The sequence below is a fragment of the Mauremys mutica genome, chromosome 2 (genome assembly GCF_020497125.1).
Source record: "Mauremys mutica isolate MM-2020 ecotype Southern chromosome 2, ASM2049712v1, whole genome shotgun sequence".
In the NCBI taxonomy this organism is placed as follows: domain Eukaryota; kingdom Metazoa; phylum Chordata; order Testudines; family Geoemydidae; genus Mauremys; species Mauremys mutica.
Window position 1 is genome coordinate 12,705,655 of NC_059073.1, and position 24,522 is coordinate 12,730,176.

Sequence of the window (24,522 nt, forward strand, 5' to 3'; positions counted from 1 at the left end):
ATGTAATTTCATATGTTATAAATAGGGATAGTATTTTAGGGTTCCGTCCAAAAGAATTCCATTACGTTCTCCTGAATGTGAATTCCTGTATTTTGTGTTAAACATTCTTCTTGCTCACAGTAAAAAACTAACACACGCCCCCAAAAAACCCCCAAACAAACAAACAAAAAACCTCACCACAACTCATCAAGGAATTAGATATCGGATAGAAGAGATGCCTGGAAGAGTTGACCAAACAACATTCCAACAGGTTTCCCCTACTGGTTCCAATGATTTCTGCTGCTGCTGAGATGCCCAGCAAGCATTAGATATGGGGAGTGTTCCTTCTGTATCTGTCATTCCAAAACCCCTGACTGGAACAACACAATAATGCATAAATTAGAGATATAACTTCTGGTGTGCATCAGCATGTTTCATTCATTGATTTAATTAATTTAAACTTTGACAGAATAAACCAAAACACATTGATTCAAAAAATCCAAATTTCACCGGAAAGATGAAAATAAAATTGACTTTCACCCAACAGTTAACTTGATTTCTAAAAACAAAAACCTCATGTGCAACCTTAAATGAAAGTTCCCAATCAATGTGCATTGCAGTTGATTAAAAAATAAACCAAATTTAAAGTATATATGCTAGTCAGAATATAGAAATTCTATTTTCTAAATCCTTTTATTTTAGAGACTCAAAACAGAAAGCAGTACAGTTCAGCAGTATGTATATGATGGATGGAAAAGTAGATCTGTTACATAGGAGAAGGAAGTAATTAAAAAAAAACAGTCACAAATATGAAGTAAAGGATAAGCTAAAAAACAAAAGATGCTTCAGTTTGGGTATCAACTAGAAAAAGAACTTGCATATTGAGTATCTTCTGCCAAACCATTCTCATTTACTCTACTACCCCGTGAAAGTCTTGATTCTATTTGATTCATTCAAAGAATTATTAAATGATTTCTTGATTCATTGAAGAAAAATGGAGCCTGAATGGAGTGTTCTGGTGAGAGCAAGATGTCCAGAAGTCCCAAAGCTAAGGATGTAGGCCATGGACATCTTTAAATGTAAGTGAAATCATAGAATCAGTACAAAACATATGGATGACTGATCTTCGCAAGAGTGTGGTAAGAGATGATTAAAACAAATACGAAGGAAGAGACAGGAGACTCAGGCCATGTCTGCACTACAAAGTTAAGTTGACTTTATGTAAGTCAACATCAAACCTCCAATTTAAGCATATTGATCTTGTGTGTCCACACCACTCTCATTGTGTCAGTGGAGTGTGTCCTCCCTAGCAGAGCTTGCATTGCAACATGGAGCACTGCACTGTGGGTAGCTATCCCACAGTGCATGTAGCTGAATAGAATTTGGGTAGGGCTTGTACTGCCTCATGGGACCAAAACATTGTTGCAGGTGGTTATCGGAACATGGCATTAGCCTCCCATGGTGCACATACCTCCCTTCCTCTCTCTCTCCCTCGCTAATATCAACTGCAAACAAACCAAGGCTTTTTCGCGCCTTTTTTGAAAGCCTGGGTTAGCCGTGCGGATTCCATAGTACGATAAGCATGGACCCTACTCAGCTGTACACTCTTGTTGTGAACATTACAAACACGTCGCGCCTTATCCTGCTGTATTTCCACAGCTGAGACAGGAGCTGCTGCGTGGAACAATGCGATGTCACGCAAGCAGCCCCTGCTGCAAGCTATAGAGCAAAACAATTTGCAGTTGCTGGTGACAGTCACACGTCATCTGAACACAGCTGAGTGCTGTTTCTGGTCCCGGGAAACAAGCACTGACTGGTGGGACTGGATTGTTGTGCAGTTATGGGATGACGAGCAGTGGCTGCAGAACTTTCAGATGCGTAAGGCCACTTTCCAGAAACTCTATGCAGAGCTTTCCCCAGCCCTGAAGTGCAGCAATACTAAAATGAGAGCTGTTCTGACAGTGGAGAAGCGAGTGGCGATTGCTCTGTGGAAGCTTTCAATGACAGACTGTTACTGATCAGTGGGGCATCAATTTGGAGTGGGTAAATCTACCATGGGATCTGTTGTGATCCAAGTTTGCAGGGCCATTAATCGACTTCTGCTAAGAAGGGTAGTGACTCTCGGCAATGTGCAGGACATAGTGGATAGTTTTTCCACAATAGGGTTCCCTAATTGCGGTGGGGCAATAGATGGAACACATATCCCTATCTTGGCACCAGACCACCTTGCCAAAGAGTACATAAATTGAAAAGGATACTTCTCAATGGTGTTGCAAATGCTGGTGGATCACAGGGGCTGTTTACCGACATCAACGTTGGATGGTCGGGAAAGGTGCATGACACGCGTATCTTTAGGAACACAGGTCTGTTCAGAAAGCTGCAAGCAGGGACTTTCTTTCCAGACCTCAGAATAACTATTGATGATGTTGACGTGCCAATCATAATCCTGGGAAACCCAGCCTACCACTTGCTCATGAAGCCATACACTGTCCACCAGGATAGCAGTAAGGACTGGTTCAACCATAGGCTGAGTAAGTGTGGAATAGTGGTGGAATGTGCCTTTGGACATTTAAGAGGTCGCTGGCGCTGTTTGCTTACTAGGTTAGACCTCAGTGAAAACAATATCCCCATTGTTAGTGCTGCCTGCTGTGTGTTCCATAATATCTGTGAAACAAAGGGAGAAAAGTTTCCACTGGGATGCGGGGGTTGAGGCTGATCACTTGGCAGCTTGGCAGCTAATTTTGAGCAGCCAGATACCAGGGCACTTAGACAAGCTAGACCATTTTTTGTGTGCAAATGTTTGTTTTGTATTAGAGTGGTATTGGGCATCATCCTGTTTGCATAAGCAGTTAGTAATTATCTAGAATTTGTAATTTTATTATCTTAAATATGATGGAGAATCTGTTTTCCTCAGTGTTATTTGCCTCACTTTGGCTTATTTCTATAAATGGGCTCTGCATCTCCGTGAGGCTTTGAAAACCAGTTTCAGCAGTAAGCCAGAGTAATGTAACACTTATCTGTGTTGTTCCTTACCAAACTATCCCCTCTATTGCATTTTTTCCCCTATAAACTCCACCCTCAGCAACCACCATGTGTGGAATGAATAAAGAGCTTTTATTCCCTCAATCAGTTTTATTTTACAAATCCACAGACAGCCAAGAAAAGTAAGATAACCTTGAGAAAAAGGGCTGATAACATTCATAGAATCATAGAATCTCAGGGTTGGAAGGGACCTCAGGAGGTCATCTAGTCCAACCCCCTGCTCAAAGCAGGACCATTGAGAGGGGAGAAACAAGGAAAGCTTGCTTGTAGATGCACTGCAATAACCATCACAAAGGTCTTGAAGCTCAGCCAGATGCCTCAACATGTCTGATTGCTCCTTCATAATCTGCAGCATCTCATCCTGTGTGGCATACTCCTGTTCCCTGCATGCTTTCCTATCCTCCTTGTCCATGGTCAGATTTTCGAACAGTGAAATCCTTCATGCTCTGAGCTCCGTCCCAGCTGTCTTGGAGGTGTGCATTAACTCATTGAACATGTCCTCCCAAGTCTTCTTTTTCCGCCGTCTTATCTGGGAAAGGCTCTGTCCCGCTGTGGAGGATGCGCCGACGGACAGGGTTTCAACTGCAAGGAATGCAAACCACAAGGGAACCATTCACAGTGCATGCATTGTTTCTGGTGCAAGGTTGATTATTTTTATTTAAAAAAAAAAAACACCCCTTAATGCACTTCACTGCAAACCACAACGTAATCAGAATCGTTAGCTATTGCAAGTGACTGCTGCTCCAGCCGTAGTAAATATGGCCATGAGGCACAGGCAACAGGTCTTGTGCTGCTACTTTTGTAATTACATTATTGGGAGCACAGTTGGCACTTGAGAAATGCCCTCTTCCCCCTAGCAACCTGGATGGTGCTTGAGGACATGCACCAGTGTAAAGCTCCCCAAATAGTTTGTTTTTTTACAAAGGCAGCACTGGGTTGTGGGGGAGGGAGACTCACAGGGAGCCATCACCCCTTATTTTCAATGCTGCTTGCAATACATGGTGATCCTTTCCAACCACAGCCAAGGTACGTTAGGGAAAGTGTGGTTGTCTGACTCAGATTTCACCAAAGGTGGGTGGATTACTTGTTGTATTGTTTGTGGTTCAAGGGCTTGCATTGAAAACTTCCCCCATTTCCCCTAGGTGACCCTATGCAATATCAGGGTAACAGAGGTGGCAAGGGAGAAGATGCTGCAAGCGTCTGAGTACAGACCTGGTCCTAATGCTGTGTGCTGCAATGATGCCAGCAGACTTAATACTGGAGTGACGTGGCAAAGTGTTCTACCGTGGTCGAAGAAATAAGGCAGCCCTTCCCAGAAACCTTGTGCAAAGGATTGCAGAGTACCTCAATGAAAGCTTGCTAGAGATCTCCATCGAGGATTCCCAGGCCATCCCTGTGTACATAAACACAGCACACGGGGAGCACCCTCTGAGTAGCTGGAGTGGCCACCGGGAAGCAGATACCCACTACACCTTCTTTTTTGTTCTGATTAAACATAAACAATAATAGCATGTAACCCCAACCACTTGCCTGCCTCCATTCTCCTCCTCCTCCTCATCGTCAACAATGTCCTCCTCATTGTTGCCCGAGGTGGCCTGGGACTCCTGGAAGGCATCCATGCTATGTTTTTGGGATAGTGGTGGGGTTGCCACTGAGAATCGCATGCAGCTCCTCGTAAAAGTGGCATGTCTGTGAGGCAGAACCAGAATGACTGTTCGCTTCCCTTGTCTTCTGGTACGCTTGCCGAAGCTCCTTTACTTTCAGGCGGCACTGTTGCATGTCCCTGGTGTAGCCCTTCTCCCCCATGCCCCATGCAATCTTGGCATAAATGTCAGCATTTCTTCTGCTGGATCGGAGCTGTGCCTGCACAGACTCTTCTCCCCACACAGCAATAACATCCACCGCCTCCTGTGTACTCCCATGCTGGAGCTCATTTGCAGCATGGAGTCTCCATGATCAGCTGTGCTGACCATGGAGTCTCCATGATCAGCTGTGCTGACGAGCTCTCTGTGCTGATCAAACAGGAAATGAAAATTCAAAAGTTCTGGGGGTTTAACAGGGGAGGGTCTGTTTCCTATTTACGTGGCTGCCATGCAGTAGAGTTGAAAGTGTTCTCCAGAGGAGTCACAGCAGAGCGCTGTGTGACACCTCCTGGAGGCCAATTCATTTGAATTACACAACGCAGTATCTGCGCTATCCCCCTGTCAACTCGTGGATGTCGAATCAAGCACTACGCCGCTCGTGGATGTGGAGTAAAGAAGTTGACTTTATAGGTGACTTAGGTCAGCGGAAGTTGACTTGGTAGTGTAGATACACACATAATTAGATTGACTTAGTGCGCCTTCTGTTGACCTAAGTTTGTAGCGTAGACCAGGCGTCAGTTGTGATTCTTCCAATAGAAGATCTGAATGCATCTATTGCTACTGTTTCTCCCAACAACACCCTCTTCATGTGGATCTTGTTTCTGCTGCAGAATATGCAAAATACACAGGCTGTTAAAATATATGCAATGAGTATTCTTTTCTCCCTAACCACAGCTATTAAAAAAAGAGTTTATACGAGAGAAGAGGACTGAGGAAAGAGTTCAATCTTCTTTCTTTTTCAGCTTGGAAAAGAGATGATGTAGGGGATATGATAGAGGTCTATAAAATCATGACTGGTGTGGAGAAAGTAAATAGGAAGTGTTGTTTTCTACTTCTCATAACACAAGAAGTAGGGGGTCACCAAATGAAAATAATAAGCAGCGGGTTTAAAACAAACAAAAGGAAGTACTTCTTCACACAATGCACAGGCAACCTGTGGAACTCTGTGCCAGAGGATGTTGTGAAGGCCAAGATTATAACAGGGTTCAAAAAAGAACTAGATAAATTCATGGAGGATAGGCTCCAGACTATTAGCCAGGATGAGCAGAGATGGTATCCCTAGCCTCTGTTTGCCAGAAGCTGGGAATGAGCAACAGGGAATGGATCACTTGATGATTACCTATTCTGTTCATTCCCTCCGAAGCACCTGGCATTGGCCACTGTCAGAAGACAGGATACTGGGCTAGATGGACCATTGGTCTGACCCAGTATGGCCGTTCTTATGTTCTTTATTGTCTACAGCTTTGATGGAAAATTACAGTTGCACAGATTGATGTATGAGTTTAATGGTTCTTTTAAAAAGCTTCTGAGTATACAGCCACTGTGTAACTGAAAGATTATTTAAGAGCTATTTTTCACACTGGGGATATAGCAGGCCAGAAGATCTAAATGTTTACTCAAGATCTAGACATGGTGATCTGTACTTTTTTCATACTACTGTAACACTCTTCTGTTGAATTTTTCACCTGGGAAAATTCAGTTCCTTCTGGTGGTGTAAAAATCTGCATCTTACTTACTCAAATCAAATCTAATGGGGTGGCTGTTACTTTAGTATCTGATTCAAACAAATGCTGAGGATCCCTCTTGTACCTATGTCAAGAGCCTGAAAGTGGTTGCTTCCTCTGTCTGTGTTGGGAGTGTTCTGGTTCTCTTCCTCCTGGAGGTCACACACTGCCATTTTTCTTCCCTGTTCTACAGCCCCCACTGCACTGCTCTCTCCGATTCTTTGGCATGCTGTGCCCTCAGTACCAAACCCCGACTACTGTCCCAGAAGTCTTCATTTTCTGATGCAACACAGGGTCAATACTTGGGCCTCCAGTCCTTTAAACTTTTCTTCCAGTATGGAAACTAGCTTGCACTTGGTACAGACAAAGTTGCTTCTGTCCTCTGGGACAAAGACAAAGATAGCACATCCTGTGCAGGTCACAACAACTGATCTCTCGCTATCTATATTTTCTTCCTTGTAATGTATCAAGAGCCTTTTCACAGGATGTATTGTATCGTACATTTTGTAGGAATATAGTTGCACTGAGTTAAATTCTTTTGTGTTGTGTGCTGGAGTTCCACCCCAATGCATCCCTCTTTCCCCCAATATACCACCTGTGCCAGGGACTTCCAGGGGGTCTGTGATGTTGGCAAACCAGGTGTTAGCTCTTGTCGAGGTTTAGGCCTTAGCTGAGCACTGACAATTTCATTGCTGGAAACCCGTCCAGCTCACCTGTATATAATATCTTTATCACATGCTATAAGATAATATTTAAGCTTTTGCTCTATAACAGTAAAAAGTGTTTGCCCCTGAAACTGTCAGTCTGTCAGAAGGGATTGTCTCCTACTCATTAAGAAGCCTATCAAAACTAAATGGGCCATTGTGGGACGTCACAATACAAAGACTTTAATTGCCCCTTCACACCCATGAAGAGGCTAGGTGGCAAAGGGCTTATCCCATCCACTGGAATTCTGAAATAAAGAAATAAAGATAGTGAACTAGAAAATCTTTAATCTCTTTGGTTGTTTGGACTCTCACAGGGCCAGAGCTACAAAACAGAAGCAGAGATCCTCATGGTCAACCTAGGTGAGCCCTAAAAGACATTTGGTGCTGACAACTCTATCACCTTTTGGAACCATAGACCGTAAATCATTTGTGTATATAGGTTTGCCTTCTTTAACCTGGAAATAACTCTCATTTATTTTCTTAGTTATTGAATTCTTTGTAGGTTTAGTATAGGATTGCCTACAAGTGTTCTCTTAGGTGTGAGATCTGAGGTACTAATTGATGCTGGGGTAAGTGACTGGTCTCTTGGGACTGGAAGCAACCTGAATCTTTTGTGATCTTTGGTGTATAGCAACCAACTATCACTAAGGCCAGGTCTGTATCGGTATAACTATGTCATCCAGGGGTGTGAAAAATCCACACCCTGAGTGACATCGTTATACTGACCTAACCCCTCATGTAGACAGCAGTATGTTGACGACCTTCTCCTGTCGATAAAGCTATCACCTGTGGAGAGGTGGATTAACTACATCGATGGGAGAAGTTCTCCTTTCGGTGTAGAGCATCTTCACTTAAGCACTACACCAGCACATTAATGCAGCTGCGCCGATGCAGGATTTTAATGTAGACTTCCTGACCAGCTTGCCTTGATGGCAAGATAGACTGGAGTGCCCAAGGGGACTGTTTGTGACTCTATGGTAAGACTGTTACAGGGCTGCTGGAGTTCCCGTTTGTTACTGGGTCGGTGAAATCTAATTATAGAACATACCACCCCTTTGGGATCTCTGCCCTGCCTTTTTTGACAGTCTTCCTTGATGTTGGCACTCATGATAGTGAACCACTCCAGAGAGTGTGACAGGGTCCTCTGAAGTAGCCTCATAGGTGTGTTCTCCAGTGTCTGCATTAAAGGAAATCTCATCCACCTGGGTCCAGTGCTTGTAGGGCCCATTATGCTTCTCTGTCCCTTTTTAGTTGGTGTAAAGAGGCCAAAGTGAAGGGTGAGCATCTCTCCTACCATGTTTAGCTATTGGAACAGTGGTAGTGGAAATAGACTGGATTTCAGTTAGATAAAGGGCCACTTACCTTTGTGAATGCAGAGGAGTGTAAATGGCATCTTCATATACCTGCAAGGGCTGTGATGCCATAGTTGTGGAATCACACTCAGGGGAGGTCAAGCAGTGTTTCCACCAGAGGGCTGGAAGCAGGTTCTGAGCCTGCTAGTGAAGGCTTCAGCGGTCAGGTTAATCCCAACTGTTTTAGTGCTGCCATCTGTGCATCAGTACTGTCTGTGGGCTGTTGGCTGGCTACATGCTCCCTGACAGAGGGGATGCTACAGGCACATTGCACTGTTGCAACACCATTCAAGGTGGACTTTCTGTTGCTAAAAGGCCATATTCAGTGGAAGCTAGCCCAGAGCCTGTAATGAATCTGGCCCAGTAGCTTTTACTCAGATAATAGGTTGCATTAAACAGTTGTCAGGTTTCAGAGTAGCAGCCGTGTTAGTCTGTATCCGCAAAAAGAACAGGAGTACTTGTGGCACCTTAGAGACTAACAAATTTATTTGAGCATAAGCTTTCGTGTTGCATCCGAAGAAGTGGGCTGTAGCCCACGAAAGCTTATGCTCAAATAAATGTGTTAGTCTCTAAGGTGCCACAAGTACTCCTGTTCATTAAACAGTTGTGTAATTTTTGGGGGGAAAGATACCATACCAAACACCTTTTAGGTAAAATAAAATATCCAGCCTTTAGTAGGAACATACTGGAACCAGGACTCCTGGGTTCTGTTCTCAGCTTAGCTGATAACCAATTTAATTCCAATTCACAGGTGTACAAAATCTCACTTGCATTGCTTGGATTCTGCTGACAGACTATGATTTAGTTTTCATTTTTAATTTCATTTTGTCTAAAGGAAGGACATTAAATGTAAAAATAATATAACATAGTTGAAAACTTGAAGGGACACACTCAAGTTAAAATTGATATTGTAAACCAATTTCTTTGTTACCAATAATACCTTAGAGTATTAAAACTGAAAAAGTTGCAGTTACTTTTCATTATTTTTTCCTTTTATCCCTTTCTCTTAGCTTGGGCACTCAAAACCACTTTTGTCAATTTCAGATTTTCAGTGGTGCAATATTTGGGTTGCAAATTCTACATGAAATTTGTTTTGTTAAATTAACTGCCGTTTCCATGAGACTTGTAAAAAAATAAAAATCACAAACATTATTAGCCTTTTGGGAAGATTTCAAACTTTCAAGGGGCAGTTAGACACCCAACTCGTATTGAATGTCAATGGGAGGTGGGTGCCCTTCGTTTCTTTGAAAAAAAATCTCTCTCGTTTTGTATCAGCTCACCCTTTAGAAAATATAAATTTTGGGTCAAATTTAATTGTTCTGTTTTAATAATGCAAGTCTGAAAACAAGTTCAAACTATATTTAAGGTAAATATTTAACTGCATAAACTTAATTTAAAAAATTCTATATGTAGGCAGTGGGACATCAACTTTTTTTAATTTTGTCATGTTTGTTTAAATTCTCAACCTTGATGTTGTATTAATGTAGACATTTGCATTTATATAGATTTTTGTTGATGCTTTCAATCAGTGGGGCTGTGTTTTCTAGCATCATTACTTAAGCCTCTCGAGTTGATAGTAGCAAGGAAAGCTACCAAGGCTGTTAACTGTTTTTGCTTTGGATGCTGGGATTAGAATTTTTCAGGGCAGGACATTGGAACCTTTCTAGAATCTATTTCATTCCCTGAATCAAGACCCAATGCATTCTTATGTGCGAAGCCTAATAGTAATAATATATAGGAGTTTTCAAAGAAGAAATTGTTCAGTGTTTATTTGAACCCTGTTTTCCATGCAGATATGCTGTCAACCATCTTGAAATTAAAGAATAGTAAAAGTATAAGGAAAAATGTCCTATTATTGAAAGTCACATGCCCTGCTTTCAAGAGAGTAACTGTGCTTTGAAAGAAAAAACCCAACTCTTTATAGAAATGTGAATGTTTTCCATTGTTCATTACAATAATGTTGTTGGGTAAATCTTGTACTTACAGGCATGGCAATGTAAGGTTATTATTTTTAAGAAACAGGAATGAATGACCTTAGGAAAAATCTGTGCCTTTCCAGTAAAAATACACTTTAAATGTGGGGTTTACTGTTTGCATGTCCCAGTTGCCTTTTTGAACTCCATGTGCTGGTGGGGTGGATTGGGGAGTGCCATGCCACTAGCATACAATCCACCATTAGCAGCTACACGCTGCTAGCTGGGGCTTCTCATAACTTTTGCTTTGGTTCATAGAGTGGAAATCCCTCCCATTACTAAATTAATAAACATTAAAATGGAGCCAGAAACTTACCAGGCTTAGGGGTGGCTTCTGTCTCATCTGTGTCTGCTGCAGGGTCCACAGCAGGCTGTTTGTCAAGGGTTGCATCAGCTACACTGAGCCCTGGTCTACACTACAAGTTTAGGTCAAATTTAGCAGCGTTAGATCGATTTAACCCTGCACCTGTCCACACGACAAAGCCATTTTTGTCGACTTAAAGGGCTCTTAAAATCGATTTCTGTACTCCTCCCCGACGAGGGGATTAGTGCTGAAATTGACCCTGCTGGGTTGAATATGGGATAGTGTGGACACAATTTGACAGTATTGGCCTCCGGGAGCTATCCCAGAGTGCTCCATTATGACCGCTCTGGACAGCACTCTCAACTCAGATGCACTGGCCAGGTAGATAGAAAAAGCCTTGCAAACTTTTGAATTTCATTTCCTGTTTGGCTAGTGTAGCGAGCTGATCAGCACAGGTGACCATGCAGAGCTCATCAGCACAGGTGACCATGGAGTCCCAGAATCGCAAAAAGAGCTCCAGCATGGACCGAACAGGAGGTGTACTGCATCTGATCGCTGTATGGGGAGATGAATCTCTGCTATCTGAACTCTATTCTAAAAGACAAAATACCAGAATATTTGAAAAAAGCTCCAAGGGCATGAAGGACAGAGGTTATAACAGGGACACCCGCAGCAGTGCCGCGTCAAGCCTACCAAAGAACCAGAGACGTAAATGGCCGCTCCGGGTCAGAGCCCCAGACATGCCGCTTCTATGATGAGCTGCATGCCATTCTAGGGGGTGCCCCTACAACTGCCCCCACTCTAGTGTCCCATTTGTGCCCCACTACCCCATTTGTGTGACAAATTAATAAAAAATGCATGAATTTGAAACAACAATGACTTTATTGCCTCTTCAAGCGGAGATCAAAGGTGGGAGAGGAGGGTGGTTGGCTTACAGGGAAGTAGAGTGAACCAAGGGGGGCGGGTTTTCATCAAAGAGAAACAAAAAGAACTTTCACACCGTAGCCTGACCAGTCATGAAACTGGTTTTCAAAACTTCTCTAATGCACAACGCGCCCTGCTGTGCTCTTCTAACTGCCCTGATGTCTGTCTGTGCGTAATCAGCGGCCAGACGATTTGCCTCAACCTCCCACCCCACCATAAATGTCTCCTCCTTACTCTGACAGATATTGTGGAGCACACAGCAAGCAGTAATAACGATGGGATTATTGGTTTTGCTGAGGTCTAACCAAGTCAGTAAACTGTGCCAGCGAGCTTTTAAATGTCCAAAGGCACATTCTACCATCATTCTGCACTTGCTCAGCCTATAGTTGAACTACTCCTTACTACTGTCCAGGCTTCATGAGCCATGGGAGCAAGGGGTAGGCTGGGGTAGGTGTGACCACGTGGTGCTGCCGACTGGGAGAGCAGCCTGAGGGAGAAGTCTCCAGCTGGCATGATATTCCAGGCAGAACTGAATCTCCATTAGACGAAACTTAAAGAAGAGAATGACCTGGAGTCATTCCCATTTTTGTCCAGCCGCACCCGACCTAACCAAGGTCGGCCAGGAGCACCCATGGGACGATGACAGCTAGCAGTCGTATTGTACCGTCTGCCGTCTGCAAGGCAAGGCAAGGCAAGGGGATGCTGCTGTGTAGCACTGCAGTACTGCATCTGTCAGCAGCATCCAGGAGACATATGGCGACAGTGAACTGAGCGGGCTCCATGCTTGCCGTGGTATGTCGTCTGCACAGGTAACCCAGGAAAAAAGGCAAGAAACAATTTTTTGCCGTTGATTTCATGGAGGGAGGGAAGGGGTCTGACAGCATGTACCCAGAACCACCCACGACAATGTTTTTTGCCCCATCAGGCATTGGGAGCTCAACCCAGAATTCCAATGGGCGGTGGAGACTATGGGAACTGTGGGAAAGCTACCACAGTGCAACGTTCTGAAAGTGGACGCTAGCCTCGGTACTGTGGATGCACACCGCCGACTTAATGCGCTTAGTGGGGACACACAGTCGATCGTATCAAATCGATTTCTAAAAAAAGACTTCTATTAAATCGACCTAATTTCGTAGTGTAGACATACCCTGAGTCTGGACCCAGGATTGCTGCTGCTGCTCCTTTTCCAAAGCCTGCTCTGGAACTAGTGTCAGCAACAGAATGACGTAATTGTCCCTTCTTGATGCCTGCTACTGGCTCCCATCAATCCCCAGGCTGGACTCTGGTGCCAGCAGGGGACCATCTCAGCTGACTAGGTCATCGTGACAATCACCCAGTCAAGCTCCTCATAAAACGGGCATGATTGTGGCCAGTTGCCTGAGGTGCAGTTCTTGTCTCTGGTTTTCCAGTACTCACCGTTGAGCCGCTTAATGCACTCCCTGCACTGGTCTCTGGTCCGGTAAATTTGCAAAGCTGCCAGCTTCTTTGCTGTTTGCTAGGATGCATGGTCATTCCTGGTACTCTTACTAAAGTCCACAGTTTTACTGGACTTGCACCCATGATTTACCAAAATCAGGGTGTGCTCTTGTGATCATGAAGCAGCACGCTTTGGAAAATGCTCATGCTGTTCAGTCTCCACTGCAAACATAGAAGGCTCTCTGGTGTGTTGGCAGATCAGTGGTAAGTAAAGTCTTTTCCAGAACAAATCATCCCAGGCAGTCACTGTCCTCTGCCTGGTCTGTGCCATGTCCCCATTGGCTGGTAGGAGAACCCAGGCCCACCCTCTACTCTGGGTTCCAGCTCAGGGGTCCTCTGGTCAGCAGCCAAGCCCTGCACTGTCCTACCTTGCTGCTTTCACCCTGTACCTTTTTCCTAGCTTCCCCCTCCTCTGGGTTTGCCAGCCTCCCAACTCCCTCCTCTCAGGGAGTAACTGTGGCCTACCCTTTAGCCCCTAACATGCCTCCTTTCTCTCAGGGAGTGATTGCAGCCTACTTCCCTACAGCCCCTTCTGTTGCCATCTTTCTGGCTTATATAGGCTCCTCCATCTGAGCCTGTTTCCAATCAATTCCTGCTCCCTGGCTCCTCCTCCAGGTGTTGCCTGTGGACTTAATTGGCCCACCTGGCCACTGTCTTCCAGTCCTGTGTGGACACCCCAGGGGGTTACAGATTGTTGTAATAAGCCATAAATCCAGTATCTCTATTTAGTTCATGATTTTTAGTATTTAGCAAAGTTATGAATTTAAGCTCCAAGACTCATCTTTTGAAGGTGTTGTGCAGGTTTCCTTTGAGGATGAGGACTGAGAAGTCAGTGATCGCTTTGTGAGAAGTGTTCATCTACATGTGATATGGTGTTTTTTGTCTTCTATAATTTTTCTGTGTGAATTCGAGAGTGTAGTGATTGTCTGGTTTCATCCGCATTTAGTGCGCTGGATGAGGTATACCACGTGTTGATAGGCACACGTATGACCTGCAGATCTTGAAAGGTGTGTTGTGGAGTGTGCTGATCATTGTAGCAGTTGGAAGTATGTCTAAAGATTTTGCATATGTTATTCTGGCAGTGTCAGGTGCTGCTTTGAGTTGGAGTGTGTGGAGCTTTCTTCTGGTGATGAGCTGGGAGAAGTTATCAGGTTGTTTGAAGGCCAGAAGAGGGGATTCAAGAAAGATTTCTTTCAGGATGTGGTCCCCTAATTGTATACAGGATTGAAAGAAAGATTATGTAAGACTAAAGACAGGTCCAAGTTGTGAAGTAGGAATCTCTAAGAAATGTGATTTGGGTTTGGAAGGAAGAAGCATGAGTGCTATGCTCCAGCTCAGCAGTCTGTTCTACTCTTGGGCAGAGAAAATAGTCTCACAACCCATCATTAAAACTGGGTTCAATAAATATTCAGCATATTAAGAAGAGAAATCCTCTATGTCCCTGTTCTCGTTAGCTGTATGATTTCTTCTAGCTAACAATAGATTAACATCTTTTAACAAGTACTAATTTGAAGCTTAAAATTCTTGTTGCTTACTAAAATACATGTGTGTTGCTCTTTGATTATTGGGCTTTGTTGTAGCAGTCTCTTATATAAAGCTCCAAGGATTGTTTTAATTGGAAGCGGGATTTTACATTTTAAAGGGCAAAAAACCAGAATGTTGTTTATTTCTGCACTTTCTAAAAGGGATTGAAAGGAAATGGGTTAGGCAGGTGTGGGTAGAAATGAGTTATAATAGTTTATGGAGGTGCTTTGTTTAGATCAGGGCTTTTTAATTGATTACCACCTGCTGCCTCTGCAAATGGGTAGATAGTAGTGCACAATTACACTGCTCTACAGCCAAAATGCTTCTGAAATAAATGTAGTCAAACTTTACTAATTCTGGGTCACTGAGAACGAAAATGATGCTTAAAATTGTTGATTGGCTCTAGTTTTCAAGTTATGCTATTGGGTCAGTATATACGACCCTTGACTTGGGAATAGCGGAGGATAAGTGAGTTATAAAGGGAAGGGATCTCAATTTAAACCAGAAATGACTAAAATACATCTTTGACTGGATCTATGAATAAATCTATGACTGGGTTTGGACAGTACTTGCTTTTTAGGCAAAACAATGAATGATGCAATCTGAAGCTGGTATTGCGTCATACATGATATGAATTGCATCATGTTATTCCTAGAAGTCATGGATGATGCAATCATAACGAAGCTTACATCACTCTGCTGAACAAATTGCCCTATATCCGCTCTAGAAATCATAGTGTCGTGCTCTCTTATTTGTCAGTGTTTGATTTTGCAAAGGGACACATTTCTGTTTAGCCAAAGTGAGCAGAGATGCCTCGTACTTGTGTGAACAATGCAGATAACTTCTGCTATGTTTGTGGTGAAGTGACTTTTGCATCACAAAAGCGCAGTATAACCACTATGGTTAAGAAAGCCTATCACCTTTATTTTGGCTGCAAAATTGGAGATCAGGACAAGAGGTGGGCCCCACACATATGCTGCAACACTTGTGCAACAAATCTTCGCCAGCGGTTGAACAGGAAAAGGAAATCTATGCCTTTTGCAGTGCCAATGATTTGGAGAGAGCCAACAGATCATACCAGCAATTGTTACTTCTGCATGGTGCCTCCAGTTGGGAAAGGTATGTCAAAGAAGAAAAAGTGGACTGTGCATTATCCAAACATTCCATCAGCTCTACGCCCAGTACCCCACGGAGAAGGACTGCCGGTTCCTGATGCACCAGAATCATTCTCACTTGAGTCAGACGAGGAAGAGGATGAAACTTCTGGTCCTGAACCATCAATGTCACAGGACCCACATTTTCTCCCATCCTCCTCCTCTGAACCACACCTCATAACACAAGGTGAACTGAATGACCTTGTCAGGGATTTGGAACTACCCAAGAGTAAGGCAGAGCTGTTGGGCTCCAGACTACAGCAGTGGAATCTCCTGGCAGGTGATGTTAGGGTTTCCATGTTCCATGACCGTCAAAAGGATCTTGTCCCATTCTTCTTCATGGAAGGGGATCTTATAGCCTGCAACAACATCGATGGTGTGATGGCAGCCCTCAACATCGTTCACGATCCAGATGAGTGGAGACTGTTCATTGATTCATCGAAGACGAGTCTTAAAGCTGTTTTACTGCATAATGGCAATGTTTTGCCATCAATTCCAGTTGGTCATGCAGTCCATATGAAGGAAACCTATGACAACATGAAACAACTTTTGAGGTGCATAAACTATGACCAACATCAGTGGCAGCTTTGTGGCGATTTGAAGGTTGTTGCTCTCTTGCTTGGTCTGCAGACTGGATACACAAAGTACTGCTGTTTTCTCTGCGAATGGGATAGTCGTGCAAGAGATTCCCACTACATCAAGAAAGATTGGCCACTCCGACAGTCATTGGAGCCTGGGAGGAAAAGTGTTCAGCATCCACCACTTGTTGAATCAAGGAAGATTTTGTTACCACCCTTACACATCAAGCTGGGTCTGATGAAGAACTTTGTCAAGGCCATTGACAAAACACAAGCAGCTTTCAAGTACCTCCGTGGAAAATTTCCAAGGTTAAGTGAAGCTAAGATAAAGGAAGGTGTCTTTGTTGGTCCTCAGATTCGTGAACTTCTTCGAGATGATGCATTTGACCATGCACTGTGTGGCAAGGAAAAGTCGGCATGGAAAGCCTTCCAGTTAGTGGCAATACATTTTCTCGGAAACAACAAGGCAGACAACTACAGGTTGTTGGTGGAAAACCTCCTCAAGGCATACAAAAGCCTTGGTTGCAACATGTCACTAAAGATGCATTTTTTGCACTCTCATCTAGATTTTTTTCCACCGAACTGCGGAGCAGTGAGCGACGAGCACGGCGAGCGATTTCACCAGGACATTGCAACAATGGAGAAACGCTATCAGGGCAAATGGAGCCCATCAATGCTTGCAGACTATTGCTGGACAGTGACAAGAGATGCTCTATTTAATGAATACAAGAGACAAGCCAAGAAGCGCCGAGTAGACACTGAATAGGACTAAACTATGTACATAATAGTTTTTTGCCTTTTGTTTCATAATAAATTTTATTTATATAACCCTTTTGCTGATTTTTAAAGTGTGACATAAACAGGACAGGTGAAATATTATCATGTAAAGCAACCATAAACACATGAAAAGACCTAGGTTTACAATTTATGATTAAAACTCTACTATCTATACAATATACATAGACATAAAATGTAAAAACTTAAATATCTTAGCAACAGTAGCCAATCAGTTGTTTTAATTGTCATATTTGAATTCAGCACATCAAAATATATAATAAATAGCACATTTTATCTCTAAAGCAGACAACTTCTCAAAAATTGTAGACCAGTGTTACATGTTTTGTCATTATGACATGGAAGGAGAATTAGTTTTTATTTCTGTGGAGAGAATTAAATAGAAAAAAACAAGCAGGTTTAATGTGGCAGCTTTAGCTTCTTGAAAACTGTGTGTGTGTGTGTGTGTGTGTGTGTGTGTGTGTGTGTGTGTGTAACTCTTCAGGACAGAGACCATAGTTTATTTGTGGGTATATAATAGTGTATAGCACAATGCAGCTCCAATCAGGGCTGGTGCAGGTAGGGATCATCCTGACACAAATAAATAATAATACACCTCTACCTCGATATAATGCAACCCGATACAACACGAATTCAGATATAATGCGGTAAAGCAGTGCTCTGGGGCTGCGCATTCCGGTGGATCAAAGAAAGTTCGATATGACACGGTTTCACCTATAACGTGGTAAGATTTTTTGGCTCCTGAGGACAGCGTTATATCGAGGTAGAGGTGTATATATGTGCATTTGTATCTGTCTAGGCATTACATCACTGCCCTGTTTATACTTGTTGAAGTGATCCTGACAGCATTTCTATGAGATAGGGAAGTATTATCCTCTTTTTGCACTGTGAAACTGAGATCATGTGATTTACCCAAAGTCACATGAAGTCTGTCGCAGAGTTGGGAATTGTACCCAGGTATTGTGAGTTCTAGTCCAGTATCTAGAACCACAAGACCAATCCTTGGCCTCTTAATACATTTTTCTGATATTGGGTTGCTTTTCTGGAGGTTTGCATTAAAACCATAAACTGGTTTTAAAATGTAAATTTAAAAACTGGTTAGTTAACAAATTAGTTAAAAGTTTTTGTTGTTTTTTCTTAAGGGTTTGTTTTATGTTTATTCATTCAAGCAAAAGTCTCACTGAGGTTATCTTGACTTATTCTGTTATATTCTTTGGCTCAGAAGTCTTAACTCTTTCCTCTCACGATCAATCGTCCCTTCTTTCTTCTCGCCATACAGAAATCAGTTACGTTTTTAACTGAATATATTAAGGTTTGTTTAATGAAACCATATTAAATACAGGCAAGCCCAAATATGAAATAGTTTGAGTAAAATACATTGACTGCTATGAGAGATGAATCTTTCCTTTAAATTCCCTTTTTCTTTCTTCTCCCCTTCCCCACAACCACACATACGAGACACATATTCCAAAGTAATACCCTTATGAGTCAGTTCAGTGAAAGTTTTCCTGACTTAGATGTGTATTCAGTATTTTTCACTGCTCTGCAAAATTAGGGTTGTAAAACCTCTAGAAGGTAAACAGAAAAATATTTTACCCATTGCTGTTGCTCTGAAAGTGAAATTTGAAACTATTACTATATTAGGATTACAGTATTGCCTACAACATGTTAAATTCTTCTTAATATTTATTAGCTGCTAAAGAATTTACAAATCTAAAATAAGATAAGTCCCAGGTGGGTGTAATAGAAAAGATGGGAGATGAGGGTTGAGGGTAATAATGATAGGAACAGGAATTGCATATACTAGCTATAAAATTATGTTCACGCCATACACACAGAGATGTTAAATAAAAACATAAAGTACTCCCTGCTCGAAGCTGTAGTGTTACACTGCTTTGTTTCTTAGAGTTCAGAATGATAACACACAAGAACCCAAAACCAGAGAGAGAGAGAGAGATGGCTTCTCCCTAAAACAGGCACAATTCCATTTTACTCTAGAGTGACTTTCTCCATACGGACTCTGATTGCATAGTTCTACATAGCACCCCTTAACCTGCAAGCAGGACCCAGAACCATCCCCTCTGCGTGCACACACTTAAAGTGATAGTTTGCAATTCCAGCACATTCCTCAATACAACACAATAATTTGCATGTCTGAAATGAAAATAATGGTTTTTTTTTTAAATATTCATAAATCAGATGTATGTGCTTGTGGGAGAATCAGACAGTCAAAGGATGGAGGCTGGCATTGTTGGAGCCAAGAGGCCAGAGGCCACTAAGTTAGTGTACAATAGCAATGTGCAGTCCCTACTCCAAAGTGGTTGTGTGAAAATAAAGAAATACGGATTATGATGGAAACCTGGTTGTGGCTTTAACTGTAATCCAGCCACCATCCTATTTTCTGTAGCTTTGATATATCCAAACTGTAGACATCAAAGCAGAAAAAGCAAACTGTTATATAGTGGAAGTGGGAAAAATCTGTCTTTCAAACATACCTTTTTGTCAAGTATCAGAGGGGTAGCCGTGTTAGTCTGGATCTGTAAAAGCAGCAAAGAGTCCTGTGGCACCTTATAGACTAACAGACGTATTGGAGCATGAGCTTTCCTGGCCGCATCCGACGAAGTGGGTATTCACCCACGAAAGCTCATGCTCCAATACGTCTGTTAGTCTATAAGGTGCCACAGGACTCTTTGCTGCTTATACTTTTTTGTCATTATCTAATTCTTCTGGAAGAAATAGACAGTCAGATTCATGAAAAATTATGCTGTTCTTTGTTGAGTATGTGTCAGTGTGGTTGACACTGCAGGTGAACATGCTCCTCTAGTGCGAGAGATTGAAGTATTTTGAATTGCCACGTCCGTCAGGGCTGTGCAATGTACTCTGTGCCTCCTTGTGCTCCTGTAGGAGGACATAAAGGATGGGGGGAACAACCATCACTTGGTTTCTTCTTACCACCCATGACAACAAGATGGAACCTAGCAAGTCTCCAACTCCTCCATCTTTTAGCTCCAGCTAAACTCTCCAGAACCCTCACCACTCACTGTAGGAAAGTACACCAAATACACTTCACCCATCTGAACTAATTCCTTATTTTTGGACCATTGTACATACCTCCCCCAGTACAGAGTCTCATGTACAGGGCAGCTCAACCACTTCTGTCTCATGGTAAACTCTGAGTCTTTAGGCTTCAAGCCCAGCCCTTCTTGTGACAGGATAATCCCACTAACAAATGGGCATAGCAAATGCTTCTTATGCTTGGGCAAGAGTCATGTGTCAGACAGATGCTCAGTATGCCAGTCATTCTCTTTGAGGACTTGCAAGTCGTGAGACACTACTGAAGTTCCACTTACTGGAATTGTCAGTGAAACTCTGTTTGTTTGGATCTGGAGGAATCAGGTACCAGATTAAACAATGTTCATGAATGCCCTTTCCAGTAGCCATGCAATGACCAAGGCTGAAATGGAGAGAATCTCAGCACCGTAAAAGAGATCCAACACCAAAAACAACTTCGTCAGCAAAGAAGCCAATACCATTGGCACCAATGTCAGAGCCACATCTACCAGTAACAAGTGAGGCCATTCCAAATGTAAGGACAAAGACTCTAGATGGATTTTAGTGTTCTCCTGTAGAGACTGCATAAAGAAATGGCTAAGCCCCACACCAAATCCAGGGCTAGTGACAAGGAGCTGACCTATCACGGCACTGACAAAACCTGCATTGGGACCGACCCCATTGCAACTGATTATTGGGCAGTCAAAAACTCCAGCAAAAACTCCAGCCCTATATTGGAAGCCACCTTGATACCAAGATTACCTCCAGCACCAGTGTGGACCCCTGTACTGAAACCACCATATGTTATGGTACCGCCTTTAAATGATATCTATTTCTCATCTCCCTCACCAGGATATGACTTCTCAGCTCCCTCAAGCATGGAACCCTGTCTCTGAGTTAGACTGAAACTGTGGACCGAACATGCACTTCTCCTTATAGGATCTTGACTCGCCAACAGAAGGAGTGGTTTTGACTGGCCATCATCAGACAGGTTAGCCGTATCCTAATGGAATATTTACCATGGTCCTCCTTTGAGGGGCCCACCTCGTCCCATTCTAGAAAGAGGAGGAGATCAGACTGCCCAGTGGCATCGTTGAGCAGGCCAAAAAAAATGTCAGGAACTGTGGCAGGATATGGGCCCCGAGGAGCAAAACATTTCTACTTTGCCTCCCAAAGACTTTTTGTCATTGTCACCAGGCAAAGTGGCAGGGCCAGTACCAGCACTGGAGGATTTTAATACATTTCAAGATCTGCTTATAGATTCTAAGGCCAGAAGGGACCATTTTGATCATCTAGTCAGCCCTCCTGTGTAGCACAGGCCATAGAACTTCCCCAAAAGAATTCCTAGAGCACATCTTTTAGAAAAATATCTAATCTTCATTTAAAAATTGTCAGTGATGGAGAATCCACCATAACCATTGCTAAAGTGTTTCAATAGTTAATTACTCTCACCATTAAAAAATGTATGCCTTATTTCCCATCTGAATTCGTGTACTTTCAGCTTCAGTCATTGGATCATAATGTACCTTTCTCTGCTACATTGAAGAGCCTATTATTAAACAGTTTTTTCCCTAAGTATGGACTGTAATCAAGTCATCCTGTAACCTTTTCTTTGTTAAGCTAGATAGATTGAGCTCTTTCAGTCTATCACTATCAGGCATGTTTTCAAATCCTTTAATCATTCTCATGGCTCTTCCCTGAAACCTCTCCAATTTATCAACATTCTTCTGGAATTGTGGACCCATGAACTGGACATAGTATTCCAACAGCAGTTGCTCCAGTGCCAAGTACAGAGGTAAAATAACTGCTCTACGCCTGCTTGATATTCCCCTGGTTATGCATCCCAGGATTGCATTAGTACTTTTGGCCTCATCATCACACTGGGAGCACATGTTCAGCGGATTATCCTCCATAGCTCCCAAATTTCTTTCAGTCATTTCTTCCTAGAATAGAGCCCCCCATCCTGTAAGTATGGTCTACACTTCATTTATGAGAATAGCAGACACTTTAGAGGTAGAGAAATCAGTTATCCACAGAAAATCTCATAAATTGTTCAATATACTGATGATTTTGGGCCCAGCCAGCATTGCCCTTTCAATAAAGGCTGGTCCCAGTGGAAGACACCCTCTCATCAGCTAAGCCTCCTTGTGAACTATGAGAAGCCATCTCTCTTCCTGTCTCAGATGATAGAGTTGATAGGGGGTTGCAATCTCTCCAAATATAAACTACCTAAAGCCAAGTCCCACAATGATGTGTACTTGTTTAGGCCTTTTATGTCACACGTTGGCATGTCTGTTTGAGACTTTGCCTCTGGCTGAGGTCTGTATACTTCCCATTCCAACATCTCAGGGTCTCACTTTCAGTCCTCCAGGAGCTGTGGCTGTGGTTAGACCCTAAGGATGCTTGAAAAGGGGTTTCATTGGTTGTCTCCTCTGTGACCATGACAGTCATCACAGACACATCAAGAACAAGTTGGTGAACCCGTCTAAACCAGTGGTCCCCAACCTTTTCGTCTGGCGGGCACCAGATGAAGGACTGTGGCAGCGGCGGAGCATCCGCTGAAATGCCGCCGAATTTCTGCGGTGTTTCGGCGGCAACGCCTCTCGATGACGCCACTTGCCGCCGACAACTGATGTCATCGAAAGGCGTCGCCGCTGAAACGCCACAGAAATTCGGCAGCATCTCGGCGGATGTTCCACTGCCGGCCAGGACGCAGGAGCATTTAGATGCGTTGGGAACCCCTGGTCTAAACCATCTGCAGATGCAGAAGACCTGGCCCCAGGAGAACTTGAATTTCCATACAAACACCTTGGAGCTCAGAACCATAAGACTGGCCTGCATAGTATTCCTGCCCATCCAATAGATTTTGACCGATAAAGCACTATATAAATAAGCAGGGAGGAGTTTGGTTATCATCCCTCTACCAGGAAGCTATCAAGCTATGGGCTTCATGTTATCAATACAAATAATCCCACTGGCTCTCCATCTTTCTGGAATGCAGACTTCTTGAGCAGACATGCCATAACCAACCATCTGGGCCCACTGCAGAAGTCCATCATAGAGCCAGTATTTGATCAGTGGGAGATTCCCACAATAGACCTTTTTGCTACCAAAGACAACAGCAAATGCCCCAACTTTTGCTTCAGAGAAGGAATGAGTCTAGGCTCATTGTCAGATGCCTTCCTGCTACAATGGACTAACGGCCCCCTATATGATTTTCCACCAATCTCCACTTTGATATCCAAGGTTAGACAGGATAAGGCCAGAATGATCCTGATAGTTTCCTATTGGCCTCTTTGGTCAAATATTATGCCCCTGACCTAACAGCTAGATGTGATACCAAGTTTGGGAGAGCAGTGCAGCAGTTGTTGTTTCAATAAAACAGTTGAAGCACCTTATTCCCACCATTCAGGGAGGATACTGCTTGACAGTACCTTACCGTGGGATCCATGCTGGCACATACTCAAAGAAGAAAGAATGGTTGCTTACTCTAAGAGTAACTGTGGTTCTTCAAGGTATAGTGGTCAGTGCGGAAACCATGATATTTCCTCCATCCCTGCATTTTGGAGTCCTCAGCAACATGGGCTTTGAATCGTTAGGGAACTGACAGATGGTCACACTGTCCAACCCTTTATGCCCTTGTATGGGAGCATGTGGATGCACAGGATATACGTGTGGCCCCAACTGACATGGCTACATGTCTACAGTAGGATCTGTACTGACAACATTTTGAAGAACCACATTTTTGTAATATAAGTAATTGTTCTTTCTCAACTCTGCCACTGTGTGACATTGGGCTAGTCACCACTCTGTGCCTGGTTTCCTCATCTATAGAATAGGGTTAATTATATTTACCCACTTTTGAAAAGCAATTTGAGATCTTTGGTTGAAAAGAGTTTGTAGACGGGCCGGACTCACCCCTGCAGCGCCTCTTGCTGTTGACTCCTGGGAATTAGCTCCGTTCCAGCTCTGGAGCGCCCTCTGCAGGCCGGTGGTCTGCCTGTCCTCTGGCCCCCGTGTCCCTCCCTGGACCCGGTGCGCTTTTACATGGGGTGCTGCCCCTGGCAGTAACCCCTTTCTTTCTGGGTCTCCCCTCCCCAGGGAACCCCCCCACCCTCTATCCCCACCTTGCCTCAGTGTATGGCTACTGCCAGTCATTGTCTAGCCCCACGCTTTGGGGCAGACTGCAGTATCAGCCACTCATCACTGGCAAGGAGGGTTTGGACCTGCTGCCTTGGCCTACCCCTGGGCTGCCCTCTGCAACCCCAGTACCTATTAGCCCAATGCTAGGCCGCA

The 24,522-nt window shown here is 43.4% G+C and overlaps 1 protein-coding gene across 8 annotated transcripts in view; it reads left to right on the plus strand.

The window, feature by feature from the left end:
* The window catches only part of PTK2 (protein tyrosine kinase 2), a 377,826-nt gene that overhangs the window by 114,104 nt on the left and 239,200 nt on the right, over window positions 1-24,522 (plus strand). For 5 of the 8 annotated variants that reach the window (XM_045007653.1, XM_045007654.1, XM_045007660.1 and 2 more), the window contains exon 3: window positions 7,410-7,455. The exons of 2 other annotated variants lie outside the window; for them this stretch is intronic. In XM_045007653.1, coding sequence (XP_044863588.1) covers window positions 7,410-7,455 — 46 coding nt within the window. Of the gene's footprint in view, window positions 1-7,409; window positions 7,456-21,200; window positions 21,218-24,522 lie in introns of those variants that run through there. One more of the 8 variants, XM_045007658.1, reaches the window with a different exon arrangement.